Below are 24802 nucleotides of genomic sequence, written 5' to 3'. Positions count from 1 at the left end.
AAACGCCAGCTCGCTCATTGTGTCACGATGTGTCTTCAGAGAGGGCATCCAATGGGAGGCCATTGACTGGATGGACAACGCCGAATGTCTGGATCTCATCGAGAAGGTAGAAGAAGACTTTAGCTTATCTCTGGTTCTGGATGTTACCTTTGACCTTCTGCTCTCTCCCTTGTCTTTTAGAAACTGGGCATGTTGGCTCTTATCAACGAGGAGAGTCGTTTCCCCAAAGGCACCGACTACACCCTCCTGGAAAAACTCCACAGTCGACACGCCGTGAGTCGGCTGACACGCACGCACCTTTCGTATCTTTCACGCTTCGCCAGACGCTAAGAAATGCGCACGCAATTACGTAAAATGATCCGAGGGGGCTTCGGGAGTGTAAAATCTCCGTTTGCGACGTCGGACGAGTGCTGCTCTCACACCCGCCTCTCCTTTCGTCTCGTCTGACTCTCGCATGCGAGGCCAACAATGCTGAAATGTGAGCAGCCTGATCATCTTTGTGCATAGAATAATTATTTTTTTTAAAAAAGACGGAACAGGTCGAGCCACAAAATCATATTCTGGATCATATTCTGGTTTTTTCCCCCCAAATCGTACTTTGTCACGTTGGTGTTGATATTTCAAACTCTCTTGTCAGGCAAACCCTTACTTTGTGAAACCCAGAGTGACCGACCATCAGTTTGGCATTAAGCACTACGCTGGAGAGGTAACACACACACACACACACACACACACGCACACACACACACGCACACACACACACACACACACACACAATTTGCTGACGTTAGTATTCCACAATGGTGTTTACAACATGACATGGACTGGCCTCTAATTACATTTTTTTGTCTTGAGGAAGAGGCGGAGCATTCGGAGGAACAGATCAGTGCGCTGAATGAAATTACTTCATTACCTTAATTGATTTAAATTGTCTTCCATTCCTGAATGCGCGGCTTTGTTAAGCAGTAATTGCATCGAGCACGATTTTGAACAACTTTTTAGCTCGCGCTATCCAAGTGTAAGGAAGATGAAGGATTATTCCAAGAGGTCGCTGATCATTTGCCCCCACTTCTTTCCATCCCTTCCACTGTTTGTTACATGGCTCTCATGTTAGTCGAGGAAATGACCGCATCCTTCCCTCCTCTAATTGAATTAATTGTTCTATGCCTTACCCTCAGGTTTGAACTTTAACACAAATCAAAGCTCTGAGACAGAGTATAGGTAAACATCTCCTGCATAGCAACAGATATTGTTCTATAGCTAGCTAGCAAGCGAATCACCTGCCTACTTGATTTTGTGTGTAATTAAATGGACTGAACCTTAAAGTGACCCACAGAGAGAATTCCTCTGTGAATTCTAAATGATAGAACAATCAGTATGGATCTCATGGCTTCCCCTGGAGCCAAGAAGGGGAGTGAGGGATTGCAGACTTTTTATTGGATTAGCTCACTTGCACACACACACACACACACACACACACACACACACACACACACACACACACACACACACACACACACACACACACACACACACACACACACACACACACACACGAGGACTCTTGTTCTCAATCAAGTGTTTTTTGTGAGCATACGTGTACGGTTTGGATTGTGTGTTGAAATAATCATCTTTGTTTCAATCTGGGTGCATTACTGTGGTTCCGGGAGCAAGCGTCAGTGGAATGCTGCGTTGCTAAGGCCCGATTAAACTCGACACGTGACTGCGTTAACGTGCACGGGCCGCTCCTCTCTCGTGTTTTTGTATACAACGTGGCTCAAAGAGGAATTCACGAGCTTGCGCTATACACCATTCATATAACAGCAGTTTGTCTTTGACCAAATGTTTTAGGTGCTTTATGATGCACGCGGCATCCTGGAGAAGAACAGGGACACCTTCAGGGATGACATATTGTTCATTCTCAAAGACAGCAGGTAAACAAACACTTTGCTTGCAAATCTATCCCGTTTGGCGGTGGAACGTTTGGCATCAGCGAGCAAACTCTCTTTCGTCAGGCTCGACTTCATCTACGACCTCTTTGAGCGCGTGGGCAGCAGGAATGGAGAAGAGACCATGAAGATGGGCACTGCCCGACGCAAGCCTACTGTCAGCTCTCAGTTCAGGGTGGGTCGAGATAAATACTCTCCAAAGATGAATGGTTAGCACGAGCGATGGATAGATAGATCGCTAGCTAGCTAGTGTCATTTGTTAGCTCGTGATGTTCGTTAGCTAGTGTCGTTAGCTAGCTAGTGTCGCTAGCTAGCTAGTGTTGCTTGATGGATGGATGGATGGATGGATGGATGGATGGATGGATGGATGGATGGATGGATGGATGGATGGATGGAAATAGGCAAAACATTGACTGTACAGTAATCTATCCCATTAATTGTTTTGTTTCCAGACAGTGGCGAGTTGTTGTTTGAGTGAATAGTGACGAGCGTGCAAGCAAATGCCACAGAGCGGCTCATTGTCATCCAGGCGCCACTGCATGCAAGAGCGAGGGCATTGGTGAGGGTGATCCCACCCCCGGTGTCACACACAAGAAGGCAGATAGACATCTCGCAGAATGCCGGCTGTGTATCCGAGCTGCAAAAAGAATATCGCGGATAGATAGATAGATGGATGTGGTTTGGAGTGGGGAGGGAACGGTGGGGGTGGGGTACTCGCGGTGGAGTTACTTTGTCCGAACTGCAGTGCGGAGAGAAGGGGAGGATTTGGCCGGCTGCCCGGGCCGCAGTTTGCGAAGCCAGGAGGATTAGTGTTGATGGCTGGGCAGAGCGGGGCCAACCAGGGGCCAATCGCGCTCAGCTCAGCCAGGACGGGCCTGGATGGAGACAGCCTGTCTGAGGCAGGGAGGAGAGCCAGGCCCACAGTTCAAGGGTCCCCCCCCCCCCCTAATCACCCCACCCGAATTGTGTAAATGTATGCGTGTGTGCTATGTTGGGCTGGAATCAAAAGTAGGAAATATTCCGCTCTGATCGCCAAAGATGACAACCAAACAATGATTGGAAGATATTGTTTTCCAATACAGAAATGATGGATTGAACTCATAGGTTCACTTCTCCACCAATGTTCTGTATGAATTGACATGGTGGATTATTTTTTGTCTTTTCAGGAATCTCTCCATTCCCTCATGGCTACGCTAAGTGCCTCCAACCCCTTCTTTGTGCGCTGCATCAAACCTAACATGGCCAAGGTAAGGCTGCGCTCATTCCATCTTGTCAGATGACTTTTCATTGTTGCCATCGCTTAGCGTTAATGTTCCGCCGAGTCATTTTACAGCGTAGCGCTCGGCCTGACCGCTAAGTCATAACAATGGCGCGTTTAAAATCAAAACAGCCGGGTTATTTGTTCCTCGGGTGTATATTATCAATGCTAATAAACGCGCGGCGTTCCCCTTTCGGCCCGATTCAAAGACTCCCTTTGTACTCCCGGGCTGCGTACCAGCACATTCCAACCACTCCAGCCCTTTTACAAGAGGTCAGAGGTCACCCCAGCTGCAGCGGCGCTCGGCTGATCTGGCTTCGTCGGTGGAATGCCAAAACGAAACCACAGCGGTGGCGGCAGAGACTGCGAGCGGTTTATTTATTCATCCTGCGTTTCTCTCCTCGCTCTTGACCACACGGCTATAAAAAAGGGTGACTCAGTTGTCCGATTGTGGGATGGGGCCGATAGCTTTATTGTGCGGGTGTGTGAGAGGGGGGAACTTGGGGATTGTCGTCTTTTATCGGCTACGTGCTTTCCACTCCGTCACACGCTCGCACGTTTTCATCGGAAAAAAAATATATATTTAGGTCATTTGTGGCTAGAAAGCAAAGTGTGGGGAGTCTCTGTCACCAAAATGCATGGACAGATGAGGCTCTTGCTCATCCCGGATGGCCTCTAAAAACTTTTTCCTTTATCCACTTCCTCTTTGTGGCTGCCGTGATAATTGCGTTATGTTTTGTGGTTAATTAAAAAAAAAAAAAAAAAATCGAATTAAATAAAGTGCACTGGTGCGGATCCTTAAAACTGAAACGATCTTTCACAATCTGAGTCTTTTGGTGAAGCTAACATGCATGACTTTGGAATCATCTGAACCCTGAAGCTGATTTGATGATTGTGCTGCCCCATAAAATAGAGATTTGCGTGACTAATGAGCCCGGAAACATTTTTTTTTTTTTCTCTCATGAGTTTACGCTCACCTGGCCTCTCGATGGAAACAAGACATGCTTGTGTTGATCTGACAGATTTGCAGGATTAACATTTTCTGATATGATTTCAATGCATCCCAACTCAGGCGCGATTTATATTCATCCCTCCGTCACCGGGAGGCCCGGCTTGTTTTCATGCCAGCCCCTCTTTGAGTGGACATAAATCCCGATGCGAGTTCAGGGCAGAGTTCAGAGCTCAGCGGAGGCGCTGGGCCTGCCTTGCGCGCGAGCGAGCGTGCGTGCGAGCGAGCGTTTTGATTATGAGCTCCAACACATGCGAGCATGAAAGGACTTCCCTGCATAGTAACATTTGCACGTAATTAGATTGACACCTTTGCGGAATGCTCGGCTTCTATTTTTGGGACTCATCCTGTTGTGTTGCTGTCTACAGAAAGCCAACCAGTTTGAACCAGATGTTGTCCTGAATCAACTGAAATACTCCGGAATGCTCGAAACCGTTAAGATCCGCAAGGCTGGATTCCCGGTTCGCCGCTCTTTCAAGGATTTCTATAACAGGTCTGCGTGTTTCCTTGCTCAGTCTGTAGACTTGGAAGGAATTCAGTCAAAAACACACGACGCTCTCCTTTGTTATTGTTGTCTATGGGGGGGGGGGTCCCATGGTCTTTGTCAACTGTGGGCCCGTAAAGGCCTTTGGGACCCTTGAGTGATTCAAGACTATCCAAATAAAGTTGACTTGTACTGCATGTAAAGTTTCTGTTTATCTTCCTCATAACCTACTCGTAGATACAAGATGATCCTGAAGAGCAAAATCCAGACTGAAGACGAAAAGCAGAGTTGCGTCGAGCTTCTGGCGTGTCATGACAACGCGAAGAAAGAGTGGCAGCTTGGGAAGACAAAGGTAAATATATTCTTTTCATATTTTTTTGAAAAGGTAAATATTTATTATATATATTTTTTTTTAATTCAATATATTTTTTAATTCTTTTGTTTATTTTATTTTTAATTGGATGACCCTCTCTGTGGCAGAGTTTTTCCTTGGCAAAATGTTTGTTTTCAGTGGGCAAAGTGTTTGGCAGAATTTGTGTTTTCTCAGGCCAAGCTTTGCTGTTACCAATAGCCTTTTTTTTTTTTTTAACCTCCTAAAAATTCCCAGGCTGTCGATGCTGACGCCCTTCGCCGTGACTCACGGCCCAAAGAATTTCCTGGCAGGTTGTGGTCAGATGTTCTGCTCCCCACACTTTTTTGATGGCCTCTCTCCAAATTTCATTCCAAGCGCCTGGTGCAACCCAGCGCTGGGGCTCTGACACTCGGGACGGCCTCATCGCCCACCAAATAATGCTTTGGTTGATTTCAATCATTAACTCTTCCTTCGTTAAGACCTCGTTTTCACTGCTTTCCCCAATGAATGATTAACCTTCTAATAGCATATTTGATTGTGAAGGACAAAACCTGCTATCTCCACCAGCCACATTTGGACTTTATTTTGCCGTGGTTGAAGTTTTGCCTTGTATGCTTCATCCTTGAAGCATTTACTATTTTTTAGTTTCCTTTTTCCATCTGGCTGACACACAAAGGCCCAACGCTCCCCTTTTGTACATATGGCGAGTTTGAAGTCGACTTCTTAATGAATATATAGCTGGTGCTAAACCGCTAATGTACACATGTCTGTAAAAAATGAAGCGTACATCTCTGGAGTCGTCATGTCTCACCGGAATTTCATTTCCCCAGTGTCACGCATCCAACGGTTTGAACTTTGGCTTTGATGACTACTTTGCCTTAAAGTGCGGTCGGGTGTCCTTGGCTGCACATGGTCATGTTCTGAGGTAGGGGGAATGTCGTGTTTGGTTGTGGGGAGAAAAAGGAGGGGGGCGTGTTTCCTTTGGAGGTGGAACAATCGTGTGTGTGTAATTATACGCTCGCTGATTGTGTTGCGGAGGAAGTGTGAGAGCTGAATCGGGGGCTCGGCTCGGTTGTGAGCGGCGTTTTAAGCGGAGATGGGGGTGGAGGGGAGGATGTGGAAGGAGTGAGAGACCCCCCCCTCCCCCCTACAGCTGTGTGATTCTTTGATTGGTGCCACATCTGGGACACAAACACAAGGGACATGTTGAAACCCACCCTGGAACCACGTAGCCTCCAAAGGACCACATGGATAGCTCGCAACCTTGTTCTAAAAATAGATTGTCACATGTATCTGTTATCTTTATTAATTTATTATTAATTTATTCTTATATTATTTTTATTTATTTTTATTTATTACTTACTATTATTTATTATTTTCTTAATTCATTTCATTTCTTTTCATTATTATTATAATGATAATATTGTGCTTAATCTTTACGTCTTCCCATATGAATGAACAATAATAACACTTGAGCAAGTGTGTAAAACTTTTGCGGACCGCCACGCAACGTAATCAGTCGGCGTACCTACTGTTGCCGTGTTTCAACTTGGAGAGTGGGGAGAAAGTCCCCATGAGCATGCAAAGGGTTAACCAAACTCTTATTCCTTCCTTCCTGAGAGCAAGCAGGGGTGTGGCTTGCCTTTTTCTGGACACCCGCCACCATCCCTCCCTCCCTCTCTCTCTCTCTCCCTCCTTCCATCTCTCCATCCCTCCCTTCCCTCGCCGCCTGCGCACGCCAGTCGCAGGGAAATGCTCAGGAAGTAGTGCGCACAATGAGGCCGTGCAGCAACGAGAGCGGCGTCACAAGCAGAAGCTCCGCAGTGCCACTTTTGCCCCGAGCTGTGGAGGGAGCAAAGCGGCCAGGAGCCTTCTGAAACTCGGCTGCAGCTTTTAGACTGTGGGGGGGGAGGAGATAAAACGGAACTAAAGCCCCCTCAGCCCCACCCCCATCCACGGTTTTGCTCGTTCCCGCAGGTGTTCCTGAAGGAGGCCCTGGAGCAAAGGCTGGAGAAGGAGAGGGAGGAGGTGCGGCACAAGGCTGGCATGGTGATCCGCGCCCACATCCTCAGTTATGTGGCAAGGTGAGTGGCAGTGACACTTGTTTGGTGAAGTGTGTGCAAAAATCCGAGGTGGGGGTGGGGGGGGACATGCATGCCTTCAGGCACGTTTGTGCTGGTAACTGGGATGATCCCAAAAAAAAAAAAAAACGTTTGGAGCTCGACTTTTAATTGAATCATGGCTACAATGGTCGCACTTGTCTACACGTGGTTAATAAATCGCAATCATGTGGATGCGAGAGCCTCTGCGTGACAAAGGCAGCAGATTTAGCAGTTGAACAAACTCTTGCAGCATTTACTCCATAGCTTTGTAATTAACCGTTATTTTCACGAGTTAATGAATCGTCTCACCTCGACGGAGAATCGAGCATATCGGCTGTTGCCACGCTGCTAAGTTAGAATGTCACAGCAATTTAATTAAAAAATGCCTGCCTCTGCAAAGATAATAGTGCTCACTTGTGATTGACACATTGATGGATTTAATCATATTTAATTGGAGAAAATAAAACGTTCACCTGGCACAGGTACTTGCTGAGCCAGCCAAAACCATTTGAGGTGCAACTGTGACATAATGTTGGCATTTGTACACGCAATAAATCATACATTGAACATACGTAATTGTATTTCTGCAATCATGAATTTGCCTATTTGCTGAAAACCGTATCTAATGTCAAAATATTGCTTTGCCGCCATCTTGTGGCATCTATAGGCAATTACAGCGCTATTTTGGTCGACCTCATGAGATTTTTATTTTATTTTATTGGAACTATTTACAGTGTTGAAAAATTGCTATTTCAGCACAGATTTCTTTGGCAAACTAAAAAGAACAAATCCATTTATCAAGAACCAGGACAAGGACACTTTATTTGCACGAGTGTGCCCTTATAAAGAAACGCGGCCTTGAGTTTGACAGCCGATCCTAAATGAGTGCTTTCCACTTCTAAAACGACTCTGTCAATGTGACATAAATGTCAACACGAGGCACATTACTTTTTTTTTTTTTTTCCAAAACGTTCCCTTCAGAGCTGTCTGAAAGACAGAGCGTCCTGAAATGTTCGCCGAAGCCACAAGTGCAGCCTTTGTGTTATTATATGTAACAGTATCGCCGTCTCGGGATGAGCCACAGGCCAATGGCGTGATTACGGCGAGGACGCGGGCCATGCTCGAGGTGAAAGGGTCAACGCATTGTGTGTGGGCCTCAACTTGTTTAGGATGCGTGTCCAATGCGCGTGCGAGCCAGCTAGCCAACCAGCCAGCCAGCGGTGGCTTAGTCACAGGTCCAAACGCGACGGCCCACACAACCGCGTGCTCGTCACACTGTAAACACGCAGACTTGTTGATTTAAAATCAGGATGCCGGTAGGCGCGAGGCCCGCGACGTCACAAGTATGCGTGTGGTGACACGCCACGTTGGTTCACCACTTGATGGAGCAAACCAAAGCTAACGTCTTAAAATATGTTTCCTGCCATCCAGGAAGCAGTACAAGAGGGCCCTGGCCAGCGCCGTCACGATTCAGAAGAACTACCGCGCTCACTTTTGGAGGCGCAGCTTCCTGCGCCTGCGCTCGGCATCCGTGGTTCTACAGAAGCACCACCGCGGCCAGCTGGCCCGATCCCTCTGTCGCCAGCTCCGGGAGGAGGAGGAGAAACGTAAGCGGCGGGAGGAAGAGGAGAGGAGGTGCTTAGAGGAGGAAGAGAAGAGGAAGATGGAGGAGGAGAAGAGAAAGGAGGAGGTAGAGACACGGAGGCTGCTGGACGAGGAGCTGAAGAGGAAAGCCGAGGAGGAGCTGAGGCTCGTGAAGGAGAAAGAGGCTGCAAACGGGGACGTGAAAAGGTAAAAGGATCTTTCTGATGGTATGACATCGCTTGACTCACAGCCACAGCCATGAGATGAGAGGCGAAGGGTGCTTGCTTCAAGCTGATGTTTGACTTTTCTTCATTTCTTTCACGGTGTCCTCAGGAACTCCCTGCTGCCGAATGGTGCTTGCCAGAAGGTAAGAATGTTGAACGCACTCATTTGTGGCTGTCTTGTGTTTTGTCCAAAAGATGGTGCAGTGGTAAAAAAAATCAACAACAAAAAAATCACTACTTGAAACAAATAAGTATCATTTCATCCAAACTGGCTCACTTGATTTATTTGCCGCCAAATAAATTCTACCAAGCAGCGTGAAGCCATGGCAGCTTGTTACGTGACCTTCTGAGCAATTCTGCCGATTTATGTGGCTGCTTCTGTGAGCCAGCAAAAAAAAAAAATTTTCTTGCGGGATTTTATAATGAATCACATAGACCAATGATTCCCATCCACTCTTCCACAGGATATTATCCAATTTTACTTAATGAGTTTAGGAGTTATTTAGGACCATTTAAAAAAAAAAAAAAGTCTGTTTTCATCTCTTCCTTGCTGGCGACATATGGTGGCAAGCGGAAAAAAAAAATGTTCTATTGCCGCCACCACACAGCATCATTAGTTCAGTACTTCTCATGACATTTTTGTTTGGTGGTGTTCCATGAGGCTTTTCTCGTGTAAAATGTGTGCCTTGGCGCAATAAATGTTGGGAAACACTGACAGAATGTTAATCATCTGGGCAGTTTAGTACTTCATAAGAAGGGAAATTGGAATTTCAAAAGCATATGTGGGAGTACAGGAGTGGTCTACATAATGCTCCGTCTCCACTTTCTACTTGGTCGTTATGCTTTTCCAGTGGCACTACCAGGTACCATTTTTTTCTACCCGGTCAGTTCTTCATTTCAACCGCATCTAGTCGAGCATGTTTATGCTCCACAGTCTTCACTTGGTTGTTTAAACTTATAAGTTAAATACAACTAAACCGTACTGAAGGAGCAATTCTTTCTCATACCACTAGAGGGAGCCATTTATTATTATTTCTTTATCCACAATTAAAAAATTCTGAGTTGTAGCATTTAATGAAAAACGTGCGAAAATTGACAAAAGTTAAGAGTAATATTTTTTTTAGGCGCTGTCTCAGAGCGTGTCCCACAACCACACCAGCGATGAGGAGAGCCGGCAGATGGAGGAGATCCTGCGGCTGGAGAGAGAAATCGAACGGCTGCAAAGGCAGCAGGAGGACGGCGTGTCTCTTCTGAGCGACTTCTCCCACGAGGACCTCCGTCAGATGCGGGAGGCAGAGATCTATCGACTGGAGAAGGAGGCCTCCCGCGTGGCTACCGAGTTCCTGGAGCTTTTGGACTTTGGCGCGTTGGAGCCCTCGCTCTCCAGCGAGGAGAACCTCCACGACCCGACGGAATCCACCGCTCCTCTGGCCGAGGAGGAGGTGGACGAGGGTTTCCACGCCGAGGACGAGTGCGTTCCTCTGCCGGACTTGCCCCTGCCAGCTCAGGTCCCGCTGGACAAAGATGTATTTCAAAGTCTGCCCCCTCCGCCGGCTTTTTCAGAAGGATTCTTGGTCAGTCCTCCTTTGGCTTCCCCTTCCAACGGACTCAATCGTATCCCAGACTCCCAAATTCCTTGCTCTGCTCCTCCTGGGGTCACCAACGAAAAGGATTCGCACTCTGAGCCGCCCCTGAACCAGGAGGCGTCATGTTCCAATCTGCCTGACGCGGAGTCCGACTACGACCAGGAGGAGTTTGAGGAAGCTCAGCGAAGTTCACGCGCCAGCATCAACAACGGCCACATCACGGATGAGGAGTTGCTACGCAAATCCTCCTGCACCCACAACAGCCTGGACTCCTACAAAGGCAGCTCGGACTCGGTGAGAACACACAAAAAAACGTTGCTGTAAAACATTTCTTCCTTTGTGCTTTGTGTCAGTTGCTGATACACACCTTAAGTTTCTCCTGCTGTCAAATTAAAACGTGTCAAAGGGAGGCGAGCTTTTTTGTGCCCGGCAGGAGTGGAAAAAACAAGTTATTTTGGGAACTCGCAGGAGCGCAGATCCATTCACACTTTCTTGCGCACACGCCCAAAAAGTCCAAAACATCTTTCGCCTTTTGTTTCAGTTCATCGACAGCGACGACGACAACGACGGCTACGTGGACACGGACGAGGAGGTTTCCAACGGCAGGCTGCATTTACTGAATGGCGCCGGGCCTCCCTACTTCCACGGCTACCTCTACATGAAGAGTCAGTGGCGTGAATAAATTCTTTTCATTTTCTTTTCATGTTTGAAAACTATCAGTGTTTTTGACCACAATAAAAAACATATAGCTAGCTAACAGTTAGCCTAGCTTTTTCTGTTTCTTTTTTTTTTTTCGTCATTCACGGCAGTCTGAGTGGCCTGCGGCACTGTGCCACCTCTCATTGGTCAGTCTTGGTACTACAACAGATATAGAATTTTTATCGAGTTCCGATCTTCAATAAGCTGACGGGAGGTCGTTAGCCAATCGCGAGCTACCAAACATTTCTCTCCTCTATTCCCAGGTGGCCTCATGATCCCGTGGCGTCGCCGCTGGTGCGTCCTCAAAGACGAGACATTCATGTGGTTCCGGGCCAAGCAGGACTCGGTCAAGTCGGGTTGGCTTTACAAGAAAGGTGGCGGAATGTCCACGCTGTCGCGGCGAAACTGGAAGATGCGCTGGTTCGTCTTGCGGGACTCCAAACTCATGTACTTCGAAAACGACAGCGAGGAGAAGCTCAAAGGGACCATTGACGTGCGCACGGCCAAGTAAGTCTTCCGTAATACTATTTTTAGCTTGAACGTTGTCATTTGAGACACAATTTAGTTTTTTTATCATAACTGTGGCTCCTCTCCAGGGAGATCGTGGACAATCACGAGAAGGAAAATGCACTCAACGTTGTCACTGAGGAGAGGACTTATCACATTTACGCAGAAACTCCCGAAGATGCCAGGTATCGAGCATTACGTCACAAATTCTGGATTCATAAATAAGAGACAAAGCGTGCTTGCTTCAAGCTGTTTGGCAGTTCAATTTTACTCTAAAGCAATTCATTGGCTGCGAAGGTGTCGAGAGAATAGATTCAGAAAGGTTGGAGGGGGGAAAAAAAAAATGCAGCTTCACTCTTTTTACCTCACGGTTCAAGTAATGTATGGAAATAAAATCCCCCCCCCTTGTGGTTGCCAACGGAATATCATGCTATATCATTTTCCAATCAACTGTCGTGTTTTCTTTTGCGGAACACCCCGCGGTCTCATCCAGCGGTTGGTTCAGCGTGCTGAGTCGAGTCCACAGCGCCAGTCCGGAGCAGCTCATGGAGATGCACCACGAACAGGCCAACCCGAAGAATGCTGTGGTTAGTGGTCTACGAACCCTCGACCCCACCCGCCACTCTCTCCCCCCTGACTGGGGCCCCCCCAGCTTCAGCCCCAAAAAACATTTTCATCGCAGTTAACCTTTTGCTGGACAAGAACTTTTTTTTGTGTTGGATCTTCAATTTCACTTTCTTTTTGTTTGTCCAGGGCACGCTTGATGTGGGCTTGATTGATTCGGTGTGCGCGTCCGATAACCCCGACAGGTGAGTCCGTGTACTACACACCGTTTATAATATTTATTCATCGAGCGGCTTCAGACATGAGATATTTAAATGAAGAAAGAACGAAGCGCTGAGGGGAAAGTCTTGACTATTTAATCGTTATGAATCATTTTCCACACATAATGATACACACAAATATAATGATAATGTATTCACACTTTTGTTTCTTTAATAAAGTTTTTGTTTTTCTCCATTTGAGGAAATGCTTTATTGAGCCCGTTGTTTTTTTTTAATAAATTGTGGTTCTTTTTCGAGGGTGCTCGAACGGCCAGTTCATTTCAACGGAAACAAATCATTGAATCAAAACTTCAAAGTGACATGTTGCCATTTTTAGACCAAACTCGTTTGTGATCATCACCGCCAACCGGGTGATCCACTGCAACACGGACACACCCGAGGAGATGCACCACTGGATCGGCCTGCTGCAGAAATCCAAGGGAGACTCCAAAGGGGACGGACAGGACTTTATAGTCAGGGGTAAGACACACACTGGGTGTGACTGTGTATGATAGAAATAAGAATCATTTCTTCCCTTAGGTTGGCTACATAAAGAGATGAAGTCAGGAGTGAAGAGCACCTCTCTGAAACTGAAGAAGCGTTGGTTCGTCCTCACCACCAACTCGCTGGACTACTACAAATCATCCGAGCGTAGCGCCTCAAAATTGGGCACGCTGGTCCTCAACAGTCTGTGTTCTGTGGTCCAGCCGGACGAAAAGGTCTTCAAGGACACGGGTGAGGGAAAATTTCCAAATGAAAACGTTCTTCCAAGATGCCGTACAGATGATCTCGGTCGTGTCGATTGCCGTCTCAGGTTATTGGAACGTCATCATCCACGGACGCAAACACTCGTACCGCCTGTACACCAAAATGCTGAACGAAGCCATGCGGTGGACAAACGCCATCCAAGCCGCCATCGATAGCAAAGTTCCCATCGAAACGCCCACGCAGCAGCTCATTAGGGATATCAAGGTAGGCAACCACGTGCCTGGAAAAGCTCCGCCCACACAAATTGCGCAAGATTAATATGGGTGAAACAACTCTTTGCAGTCCTGCGAGTCTCTGGCAGGGACGCAGTGTGTAGTAAAGTGAGGTACTCGTTGTGCGTGTCGTGTAAACCCGGAGTGTTTTCCGCTGTCTCTTTAAACGCCTTGCGGTGACGTGTGCACGCCCCCCCCCCCCCCCCCTCGAGTTTGACCCCATGGAAACACCGAGCCTCTCTTTTGTTGTTTCTCAGGAGAGCAGTTTGAATGTGGAGGCGGTGGAACAGACGTACTGGAGGAACCCCATCCTGAGATACACCCAGCATCCTTTGCACTCGCCGCTCCTGCCGCTGCCTTACGGAGATGTCAGCGTCCACCGTGAGTTGAGAAGATGTCGGGTTGGTTGTCGATCAACCACTCAAAAATCTCCTCCTGGCGTTTCCAGTGCAAAAGGAGAAAGGTTACACCAGCTTGCAAGACGAAGCGGTGAAGATTTTTAACTCGCTGCAAGAGATGGAGGCCGTGTCGGACCCCGTGCCCATCGTCCAGGGGATCCTGCAGACGTGCCAGGATTTGAGGTCGCTGAGGGACGAGGTCTACTGTCAGCTGATCAAACAGACCAATCACGTAGCGCACCCCAATAGCCCCTCCAACCGCGCCCACTGGCATCTCCTCACCTGCATGAGCTGCACCTTCTTGCCCAGCCGCGGCATCCTGCGCTACCTCAAGTTTCATCTCAAACGGTGCGACGCAAAGACAAAAAAATCCAAATTGTGTATTGACAGTGGTTATAAAAAGTCTCCACACCCTTGTTGAATGCCATTTTTTAGAATTTTTTTTTTGCCTGTGTACTTCTGCTTCACCCCAAATTCATTTCAGATGTTCTTGTATGCTTCTTCCTGCGTGCGTAGGATAAAAGAACTCTTCCCAGGGACCGAGATCGAAATGTTTGCACATTTCATCAGCGAGTCTCTGAAGAGAACCAAGAGCAGAGAGTTTGTTCCTTCCCAAGAGGAAATTATCGCCCTGCTGACTCGGCAGGAAATGACCACCACGGTCTACTGTCACGGAGGAGGCTCCTGCAAGATCTCCATTAACTCGCACACCACTGCCGGAGAGGTACGGCCAGGAGATCTTTTCATCTTGAACTCGGCGAGCTTTCTGATGCTTGATGGGACTTTTGCGGCTTTTTTTTTTTTTTTTTGGTGTAAGGTGGTGGAGAAGCTGATCAGAGGTCTGGCCATGGAGGACAGCAGGAACATGTTTGCTCTCTTTGAACATAACAACAGTATTGACCGAGCCGTGGAAAGTCGAGTCCTGGTGGCCGACGTGCTGGCTAAATTTGAAAGGTGAGACGCCCGCCATGTTGAAGATGATTCATATTTTGGCCATTAACAACATTTACTGCCACTAGACTGGCTGGCAGTGAAGAAGCTGAGGATGAAGGCCATTGGAAGCTCTACTTCAAACTCTATTGCTTCCTGGATGTGGAGAGCATGCCAAAGGAGGGGGTGGAGTTTGCCTTCATGTTTGAGCAGGTCAGTTTCCACTTTCTGAAATCGTCTTGAAGTTCTGCTGTAACGGCCAATCCATAAACATTGGAGGGCCGAAGAATTACATCGTGGATGATTAATGCTAAAAGGTACACGCAGGTTTTGGAGCAATATATCCTGCCAGCCAACCAGGTTTTTTTTTTTTTTTTTTTTTTGGGGGGATGTCTGTGCAAGACATGTTAGAACAAGGCTACCTTGTAAAAGTGTGAAAGTACGAGCTTGGCCTGTCAGACCTGTCGCCCATTGAAAACGCGTGGGCCAAATAAGAGCAACAGTTGAATCGAAAGGAATTTTCAAATCCTTGTGTTGTTTTGATTGACATTTTATACATCCTAATTTTCTTTGAGTCGGGTTTTGTCGTTTGACAAAATTGGCCTCTGGGCCTTGACTTGAACTTGTTGAGTGACTTGGTGCTGACGTGCCAAATCCATTCGTGTCCCTTCAGGCCCACGAGAGCTTAACCAGAGGACACTTCCCGGCCCGTGAGGAGACTCTGCAGCATCTGGCTGCTCTTCGCCTACAGTTCCTCCACGGCGACAAAACCCGGGCGGCGTGGAACCTGGAGAGCGTCTACCCCGTCGGCCGCTTGCGCGCTCGCATCTTGCAGTACACCAAGGTGAGCGCGGGCTCGGGGTCGGCTCAGACTCTAGAGCGGCGCAGGACCAGTTTCCTGGACGGGACCCTGCGGCGAGGCTTGAAGACGGGCTCCCTGAAGAAACAACGCATGGAGGAGGAGCAGATGTTGGAGATGTGGATCAAGGAGGAGATGTCGGCCACCAGGGCCAGCATCATGGAGAAGTGGTGCCGTCTGCAAGGTCTGCTCCAGCACCAGGCCATGCTCAAGTACATGACCATCATCAAAGAGTGGACCGGATACGGATCCACGCTCTTTGATGTGGAGGTAAATACGTTATTTCCAGTCGTTGCAAAACTCTTCCATGTGTGTTTGTACATGACTGTAATATACTGCCCCCTGGTGGTCGCATCTAATGCGTACACATTTGCGCACGTGCAGTGCAAAGAGGGAGGCTTCCCGCACGATCTTTGGTTGAGCGTGAGTGCTGAAAATGTGTCGGTGTACAAGCGAGGAGAGCCCAAACCTCTGGAGACCTTCCCTTACGAGCACATCGTATTCTTCGGAGCTCCGCAAGCCTGCACGTACAAGATCACCGTGGACGAGAGGGAAATGTTCTTTGAAACGCCACAGGTACTCGCGACTACCGCCTTTAACAATACCAACTCGATGGCTCGCAGTAAATATCTCTGATGGATCTACAAAAATGCATTTCCAGGTCGGTGAGATCACAAAGATCATGAAAGCCTACATCAACATGATCGTGAAGAAACGATGCAGCGTTAAGTCGGTGTCGAGCTACGGCAGCAACTGGATCAGATGATTGATGGGTCAAGGAGAAAATGTCGGAGATACCACAAGAGGAACAAATTAGCGCAAAAATAGAGACGAGTGATGTGGAAAAAAAAAAAAAAAGATTGCACCATTTGAAGCTTTGAATGTCGCTTGGAATATGTACACTGGTCCCTTTTCACATCATTTCAGATCAAATTGAATTATGTTTTTATCATTTACTATTTCCTCAAATAGTGACCCCTACTGTCAGGCTTAGAATTGCCACGAGATAGCGCCAAAGCAATACTTTTATAAGATTCACAATTTATCTTCTGGCCACTATATGAGGAAACACATTTTTTTTTTCCTTTCCCCCCCTTTAATGAATGTTCTCCCCAAAATGGAGATTCCCGCTCAGGTGCATGTGCGAATGTAAATCGGACAGCTTGCCTTACTGAGAGCTATTTCGGACTAATCACTTGACTTATCGCTCAGCCGTGGCCTTTACCTTCGTTCCCGCGTATGGAAAAAAAAAAAAAGCAAACGCGGCAAAGCGATGATTGAGATGACCACAGCACTTTTTGCCAAGACACCAATAGCAGAAGTAGCCTAGAACAGTAGCTTCAGTGTGTACGTGCGTGTTTTTACTGTGTGTTTTTTAAGGCCACGTCGAGGGTTGGGGTATTTATTTATTTGCAGTACGGATGGTCTCGAGAATGAATCATCTTAGCTGCAGTTTCGCCAGTACGATGGGAATGCATTCGGGCATTGGCAGGAAATGCATACATAAGCTGTTATTGTGTGCCTTGGACTTAAGCAAATTGCCCAATATTAAAAACTCGCCGATGTGTGTTACCCTCCATATTCGCCAGCTCACATCTGACATGCCCATGTTCCTAATGATGTTGATAATCCCAATATTATAGACTGACCTTAGTATCAGCTCACATGCTTTGTCGTAGTTGCTTAGATCTGGTCGGCTGCCGGCGGCCACGCCAGACTCTTGATGGATGTTGCCATTGATGATGACGACTCTTGTCTTCACCTTTCAGTTTTCCAATAGAAACAAACAAATAAAATCGGTGGAAAAAAATGTTTTGTATCAAACAAATTTAAAGATGCTTTAATAAATTATTGTATTTCAAGGAGTTTCAATGTGCGTTTTATTGTTGTCTCCATTTTGTCACTTTGTGCTTCCAATACGTCAAAATCTCACTCATGGATATTTAGAAATATTTATTATTTATGATGAGGAATTTACAAGTCAATGTTTGAACTTAAAAAAAATGAAAGTGGAAGTAAACAAATCCACACTATATATTTCCCATGCAAAAATTGCCAGTTCCCAAAAAAAGAAAACCGGAGACATTGAAACTTACGATTAAAATTCAAAGTTTTTTAAAAGCTTTTTAGTTAACGCCTAATGATGACGCATAGCTTCGCAGCTCATTGATGACGCACCCCAAAACAGTGACGTCATCCACCTTCCGTTGAAAACAGTGGCAACAGTTAAGCGCTTTATTTTCTTGAGCATTTCACAATTCATTCCTCTCTAGTCCACACGATGCGGGCCTCCTTCGGCGTTTTTCTTTTTCTTTTGTCCGGCTTCGTCGCTACCCTTGGGCAAATATCGACTACTTCTCCTCCTCCTGGTGAGTTTTCAGTTTTGCTGACTTTTTCAACTTTTGTTGTTGCTCTTTTTCTGGGTCACATGACATCAGTGTTTTCGTCTGTTAGCTTGATTTGCTAAAAAATCGAGGTCATGAGAATTCAGTTTTTTTGTTTTAATATATTCATCATAAATTCGGCTACTTTCTCTGTTGAATGTGTTACACTTAAGATCACAGATTAGTTTTAAACCACGTAAAACTAGTTAAGCCTTGTTTCTCCAATAATGTAATTAATACTATTGTAAATTTTGTTTGACAACCCACATAATAATGTGTTAAACAAGTTTTCAACCCTACCCCGTTTATCCCCCCCACCATGACTCCGTAAATCATATGACCCTCTTGTACACAGTATTTATAATTTTTTTTTAAAAAAGCCCGCAGGGCAAAAACTTAACGCTTAGTTTAATTCCCTCACCCGATTGGAAGTCATTTTTGTCTTTGAGAGAAAGTAAAACTGAAATTTGACGTTTTAAATAAGGTCAATATTGAGCTAAAATGGTGAGTACATTAAAGCCCAACGACGTATTCTCCAGTTAACAAAGGAAAAAAAGCCCATCAGTGGGAGTGCTCATATTGCATCATAAAGTCAAGGAGGAGAGCGAAATAACCACTTTGGACAAAACCTCCAGGATTCTGTTGAAAAGCACGCACAAAAAAAGTCTCAGAAAAGCCCAATAGAACACGTGAAGTTTATTTGCAGCTAATCTGACATGCTCTGAATGCTTGAGTGTGTTTTATTGAGATTGCATTGTGTCCGTTGTAGTGCCTTGTGCCTCCAAGTCCAACAGCAGCTGTGCAGAATGTCTGCAGGATACCAAGGTAAGTGCAAACTCCACGTACTGGTTTTCATCCAGATGTAATTGCAAACGTGTTGAAAATGCATTTCCTGTATGTGCTGCAGTGTTTGTGGTGCGAGCCCAAGCAGCAGTGCCTGGACTACCCGCTGAAGAAAATCTTGCCTCCGACAAGCGTGTGTCCCCTGAGTGACGCGAGATGGAGCGTATGCTGGGGTAAGCCACAGTAAGGAATATTTCGGAAACAGGCCGAGCCAGTTTTGTTAAGTGTAAAAAGATAACCGCAGCTATAGACCAGATTTTCCTCTTTGTTTTTGTTCTAGTTAATTTGAGCGAAAACTGATTTTATTGGATTCGAGAGACTTGTCGCTTTGAATGTGAAACGGTTTTGTGTGTATTTGGCCCAAAGTCAACTTCCAGACGGTGCTGATCACGCTGGGCGCGCTCTCTGGCCTTTTGCTCCTGGCTTTGCTCGTCTGCTGCATGTGCTGCTGCTGCCGCCGCCGCCGCCGTCAGCGGGTCAGGTGAGTCACGTGACCACGGGGGGGGGAACACAATGGCTCATTATTTGTGAAGGCTGCTGATACGGCCTGTCTCCAAAGGCCCCCCGCTACAATCTACTTGCTGTTCTACACGCTATCAAACATTTTATCGGGTTCAGAAAAAGGAAGAAATAGGCCGGTGACATTCTTCAGAACAGAAGAACAATGTCAATAGGCACGGAAGCATAAAATCATGATTCACAAGGTGTTTAATTCTCTTTTTATCGATGTTACTTTAATATGTTTTTATGAAGTGCTGTAAAGTGTTTTCTCCCTTATTGTTAAACATGTTTCCATTGAAACTATGAACTGTGGGCTGGTCAGATTTGAGACATTCCATTAAAAACACCAAAATAGACTTTTTCAATCTTTTTCATAGTGATGATGACGACAATTTAAGGGCAGAGCAACAAACCCGTGCGAGGAATGCTCGTCAGAAAGAAAGGTAAATAAATGTCCATTCGACTAAGAACATACACGAGCGCTCGGGTAAGGTTTGTTTTGTCACTTATGTGTTTATTTCATCACAGGAGGATGGAAATGCAGCTGAGGCATGACAAAATCCGACACAAATATGGTCAGACTTATTTATTTCTTCTGTACATCAGCAGTGTTTATGGCTTAGAGGCTATTGACTCCTTTTAAAGGTTAAAGCGTGGACCATTAATTCAAAAATATTTAAAATAGTTCCGACATATGCAACCTTTAATATTTTGTGTGTGCTTTTTTGTATAAAATATCACAACTTTAAAATCATGTATTTTTTATGAGAAGATACAAATAACGTATTCAATTGTATAAATACAGTTTATTCAAAAACATGTAAATATCCAATTTGAACTGTACAGCATTAAACTAGCCTTTAGCGCCCTCTTGTGTTGTAAAATCAAAACACAATTTGAGGATAATTCAGCAGGCCCAAAGTGAAAAGAAATTCCCTGATACTTCTGCTCATTAAGTTGGTGTGTTCTTATGGTGTTTTTTTTTTTTTTTTGCAGGTCTTACAAAGGACAATCCCTACTCTCGGATGGATGAGAAGAAGTAAGTGCCTTACTTCCTCACTTGAATGACTCTACTGCAGAAGAGCAGGTGTCTTATTTGAAGTGAGGCATCTCCTCAAGCGGCAGAGCACAACTTAAGAGCGTACGCTCCAATTTAACATGGATGGATAAGTTATGTTTAACTGTGATCTTTTACTTTGATTGTATTACTACCCCCACCCAAAAAAGAATCAGTTCCCAAAGTTGATACAAAGTTCTTACCATTTGGTTTTGGTCTTTCTTGGTTATTTTGACCATTGCACTATTTTCTATGTTTAACACTCCGGCAATAAAATGCAACTTTTAAATGACAGTATTTTCACATTGCTCATGTTTATACTGGATGTGTGGCTGCCGAGTTGTAACTACGTGTTTGATAAATGTGTCATTATTTGAAGAGCGTGATTGAAATGCTGCATAATGTTCCACACGTCCGTTTGTTTACAGCCCGTGTCGTTTTACTTTGTGAGAATAAAATGTCAAATTTATGTTGCATTTTTTTTTACATGCTACATTTCATGAGCTGGCAACTTATAATAAACAAGAAATGTTTTCTGTTCCACCACTTCATTTTTGACTTTTCTATTGTATATGCCACCAGACCAAAAGTTTCAACACCCATATTCTTTTTTCTAAGTCCAGCCGTAATTCATTCAACCTGCTTCTCTCGTGCACGCGCGCCACCTAGTCACGGACACGCGCAAATCACCGCTGCGCGCTCCCGCGACCGAAGGCCCGCCCAGCGGATCGCATCACGTGACACTCAGTGATCGAATTACAGTTTAAATTTCGGTGCGCGCGCCTGCCGCACACGAAACCTGAAGAAGACGCAGACTGGACGGACTGCGGACTCCTCGGCGCGGCTGAAGTAGCAGTCGGTCCACTTTGAGTCGCGCCCTCCTACCGCTTCAAACGGCCAAGAATGTCGGACGAAAAGCCAAAGGTGAGCACCCCACCCGTCCGTTGGGAACCGGCGAATGCTAAGTTAACAGCACACTAATTGGGTTAGGATGGAAGCTAATGCTAAGCTAGCGTCACTTCCACGGCTGGGTCCGGATGGCGCATTTGAGCGGGCAAGAGAGGGAGCGGGCGCTAAAACAAAGGTTGGCGCATTTAAGACAATTTATCGAATAAATAGGCCATATTTGACACATTCTAAAGTAATATAGACCACGGATAAGAGACTCTATGCGGAAACTATCCGTCCTCCAGGCGTATTTGCACCAGCTAAACGTGGTTGTCCGCTCCTTTGGTTTGCGCCATTGTAGCTTTCTGCGCCACTTCCAAACTGGCTAACTCGACGTGCTAACCGCTGGCTAGCATGAGCGGCTTCTAAGACGGACAGACGCGCTATCTTTGGTTTTAATCTTTCTAACTAATGACTTTTGTGTTTGCAGGAAGGAGTGAAGACGGAGAACGACCACATTAACTTAAAAGTGGCCGGTCAGGATGGTTCAGTGGTACAGTTCAAAATCAAGAGGCACACTGCTCTCAACAAACTCATGAGGGCGTACTGTGAACGGCAGGTACGTGCCATTCGTGCTACTTAGTCATTTAGACCAAATTCAGTTCTCATCCTCAAGTGGTTTCTGTGTATGCCCAGGGACTGTCGCTTCGTCAGATACGATTTAGGTTTGACGGGCAACCGATAAATGACCAGGACACACCTTCACAGGTTGGTTTCACACAGTTACTCAGTACTACTTTTTTTATTCGTTATAACTGATCATGACATCCATTTTTATTTTTTCCCCATCGTGGATTTACTTTTTCTAGAAATCTATTCCAGTGTTGACATTTTCAAGGGTTCGGTTTAGTTCATATTGTTTTGTTTATATTCGACCGCTCAACTAGGACAGAGGACAACTATCACAGTATGTGCATCACTACACTTATTATCAGGAAGGTTGTAGAACTTTTCTGTACTTATGACATCAGGCCAAAAGCACAACACTCGTGTCGTTAATGCGTAGGGGGCTGCTCCGATGAAGTTCCCTGACTGACATGTTGCGTTTGTTTCGTCCAGTTGGAAATGGAGGACGAAGACACTATCGACGTGTTCCAACAACAGACGGGAGGAGATTTTTCTTAAGTGGAGACACTCCTTCGGGGATTGCGTCCACACCGTTGTTTTTCATGTTGTAATTGTTCAAACTTATTGTTTCCCCTTTTTCTTTTTTTTTTTCTTTTTAAAACTGTTTTTATCCCCCCCCATTTCGCTGCCAGGCTTTTCACCACAAGCGGTTTTTACAGTGCTGTGAATTGGAACGACGTTAAGCGGTTTCACATGAAGACTGACCGTGTGTGAGTGTCCAAGGGTAGGCATGCTTCTGTCTCAACATTCACGAGAACCAAATGCCAAAATCATATTTGTCGGGATATTCCAAGCTCAAGTATTTTGGAAGTCTCTGGAGCAAAAACAAATCTCCAAAATTCATCACAGCCATGTCTGTTTGAGGTAGCTGTATTTGCAGTAATTTGTACCCATGTTTGCAGAGAAAGATGCGTATGAACCAAGCAGATTGAGACAGATGATCAAAAATACGGTCAGTCATGGAACTGGACCCAAAAAAAACCCCCAAAATCTACAAATGCTAAATAAAGTCTTGTTTTTATAAAGTTTGGGTTTGTCAAATGTAAACTGTTGCATCATTTACACCTTAGGTTTCCGCGGACCCAAATTATTTGGGGGGGGGGGGGGGCAGTCATCCGTAAGAACCAATTGGTTGAGAGAAAACGCGTTTGTAACCTCCCGTGCAATATATATTACATACACTAGGGGTCAGTGTTGTTTAACTTGAATAAAATGTATTACATACGGTACGCTAGGGGGCAGTGTTCTCCAACTATAATAATCCTTTGAGCAGATCCACTCAAAGTCCCTCAAGAAAGTCACTCGTGGATCAATTGTACATTTTCCCCTTCAGCTTGCTTATAGAACGCAAAGTTATGCAAAACTTCTTGAAACAGAATTTTGTAGGCCATTCAAACGTTTAAAATAACGTTGACCTGTAAAGGTGGAAATGTATTGGAGGTTCATCCTGGAATATTCAGCCCAATATGACAAATGTTTTGTGATTGCAGTGTATTATTAATATGATACGACAACCATTGTTAGGAAACTCGACGACGTAAAATAGACTTTCACTCCCGATTTTTAAACACATGCCTCACATTTTCCCCATGTTGGCCGTGTTGTATCTTGAACAAAAAGACATTTGTGGCTTCTTTTGCGGCTCATTCACTGTACCTTTATGTCATGTGACGTTGCGCTGACAGCACACAGTTTGTGCATTATTCACTGCAACAGATGGCTCATTGAAAACATGTCCGAGCATTTCAAACGAAACAAAAAGGTCATTCCGTTCAATATTCACATTCCATACTCGTCCACTCAATTTGTCATTTGTCTGTTACGGTTAGATCATATATAGGCGGTTACTTAATATTTTCAAGTGAGGCTAATGAGCAAACATTGTGATTTTTACCATGATGGATGAAAAACTGCGCGAGGGGGCAGGGCGGTGGTCTGCCCTCCACCTCGAGTCCAGCAAATCGAGTTAATATGCAGCACGTAGTGATGCGATGAGGTCAGTCGCATCCAGCTAACCTCGCACGTGACGCACTCCAGCTGCCTGAATAGATGCAGTGTGTGTGTGTGCGCGTCGCTCCCCTTGTCTCCACAGCTCCCAATGCTGATGTCACCCTCGCCGTGTTGATGGTCCCCACCCAGTCCGCAGATGTATCGGCGATACTGTTTGAGCTCCAGTCATAAATTCAATCTGAATTGTTTGTATGTAGATACATAACCTGTTTTGTCATTTGGATCACTCAAGTGGATTTAATTTGATTTGCACAGCCCCAATTCACAACAGACGTTAGGCACCTTTACATGTTAGCTGGTAAAACCATCAGCAAGGGAAAACTCCCTCTAAGGAACAAGCATGGAATAGATCCCAGGGAACATCTGGAATGTAAACTTTTCCCGCCATAGGTGACACATTTTTAATTCTAACCAATACAAAATATTATTTTGCCATCTACATTTCTTTTATACCAAAATGTAATGTTCTCTCCTTTTTGATCAGAAACAGGTCTTACTAGTGAAACCAATTTATGTTCTACTGCTGATTTCTGAAGAGAAAAAAAGTACAACTTTTTTCTCGTATCAGAAAGTGCACTGTTTTGTCAAATGTTGTCTCCTGTATTGTCACGAAACACAATACTGTGTGGGGCTTCAAAAAAATCAGTCCAAACGCTCGTAAACAGCTTAAATACACCTTGAGGTATT

General features: G+C 45.5%; 3 protein-coding genes across 3 annotated transcripts in view; all 3 read left to right on the top strand.

Moving 5' to 3' along the window:
* Positions 1 to 17626, top strand: part of myo10l3 (myosin X, like 3) — a 31462-nt gene extending 13836 nt beyond the window's left edge. Inside the window, exons 13-40 of the mRNA XM_085920143.1 lie at positions 40 to 106; positions 181 to 273; positions 638 to 706; positions 1852 to 1934; positions 2016 to 2124; positions 3116 to 3196; positions 4585 to 4709; positions 4938 to 5052; positions 7030 to 7136; positions 8586 to 8945; positions 9072 to 9105; positions 10087 to 10842; positions 11090 to 11213; positions 11511 to 11754; positions 11844 to 11939; positions 12248 to 12341; positions 12508 to 12563; positions 12916 to 13058; positions 13119 to 13313; positions 13393 to 13550; positions 13816 to 13939; positions 14007 to 14304; positions 14473 to 14680; positions 14774 to 14910; positions 14976 to 15099; positions 15560 to 16015; positions 16130 to 16321; positions 16407 to 17626. Of these exons, the coding sequence (XP_085776269.1) occupies positions 40 to 106; positions 181 to 273; positions 638 to 706; positions 1852 to 1934; positions 2016 to 2124; positions 3116 to 3196; positions 4585 to 4709; positions 4938 to 5052; positions 7030 to 7136; positions 8586 to 8945; positions 9072 to 9105; positions 10087 to 10842; positions 11090 to 11213; positions 11511 to 11754; positions 11844 to 11939; positions 12248 to 12341; positions 12508 to 12563; positions 12916 to 13058; positions 13119 to 13313; positions 13393 to 13550; positions 13816 to 13939; positions 14007 to 14304; positions 14473 to 14680; positions 14774 to 14910; positions 14976 to 15099; positions 15560 to 16015; positions 16130 to 16321; positions 16407 to 16511 (4753 nt within the window). The 3' untranslated portion in view covers positions 16512 to 17626. The remainder of the gene's footprint in view (positions 1 to 39; positions 107 to 180; positions 274 to 637; positions 707 to 1851; positions 1935 to 2015; positions 2125 to 3115; positions 3197 to 4584; positions 4710 to 4937; positions 5053 to 7029; positions 7137 to 8585; positions 8946 to 9071; positions 9106 to 10086; positions 10843 to 11089; positions 11214 to 11510; positions 11755 to 11843; positions 11940 to 12247; positions 12342 to 12507; positions 12564 to 12915; positions 13059 to 13118; positions 13314 to 13392; positions 13551 to 13815; positions 13940 to 14006; positions 14305 to 14472; positions 14681 to 14773; positions 14911 to 14975; positions 15100 to 15559; positions 16016 to 16129; positions 16322 to 16406) is intronic.
* Positions 17627 to 17925: 299 nt separating this feature from the next.
* Positions 17926 to 21081, top strand: LOC147051245 (pituitary tumor-transforming gene 1 protein-interacting protein-like). Its single transcript, XM_085920144.1, has 7 exons — positions 17926 to 18114; positions 18899 to 18954; positions 19037 to 19145; positions 19339 to 19453; positions 19851 to 19916; positions 20002 to 20048; positions 20470 to 21081. Exons 1-7 carry the CDS (start codon positions 18027 to 18029, stop codon positions 20514 to 20516), a joined length of 528 nt encoding a protein of 175 aa, XP_085776270.1. The 5' UTR covers positions 17926 to 18026; the 3' UTR covers positions 20517 to 21081.
* Positions 21082 to 21289: 208 nt separating this feature from the next.
* LOC147051244 (small ubiquitin-related modifier 3-like) lies at positions 21290 to 23874 on the top strand. The gene is made up of 4 exons (XM_085920835.1): positions 21290 to 21454; positions 21909 to 22037; positions 22115 to 22186; positions 22538 to 23874. Exons 1-4 carry the CDS (start codon positions 21434 to 21436, stop codon positions 22601 to 22603), a joined length of 288 nt encoding a protein of 95 aa, XP_085776961.1. The 5' UTR covers positions 21290 to 21433; the 3' UTR covers positions 22604 to 23874.
* The last annotated feature ends 928 nt before the right edge of the window (positions 23875 to 24802 follow it).

Source organism: Syngnathus leptorhynchus, chromosome 9 (assembly GCF_054491065.1).
Source record: "Syngnathus leptorhynchus isolate UIUO chromosome 9, UIUO_Slep, whole genome shotgun sequence".
NCBI lineage: Eukaryota > Metazoa > Chordata > Actinopteri > Syngnathiformes > Syngnathidae > Syngnathus > Syngnathus leptorhynchus.
Note: the sequence above shows the minus strand (reverse complement) of the source record. Positions and strands in the feature narration are given on the sequence as shown.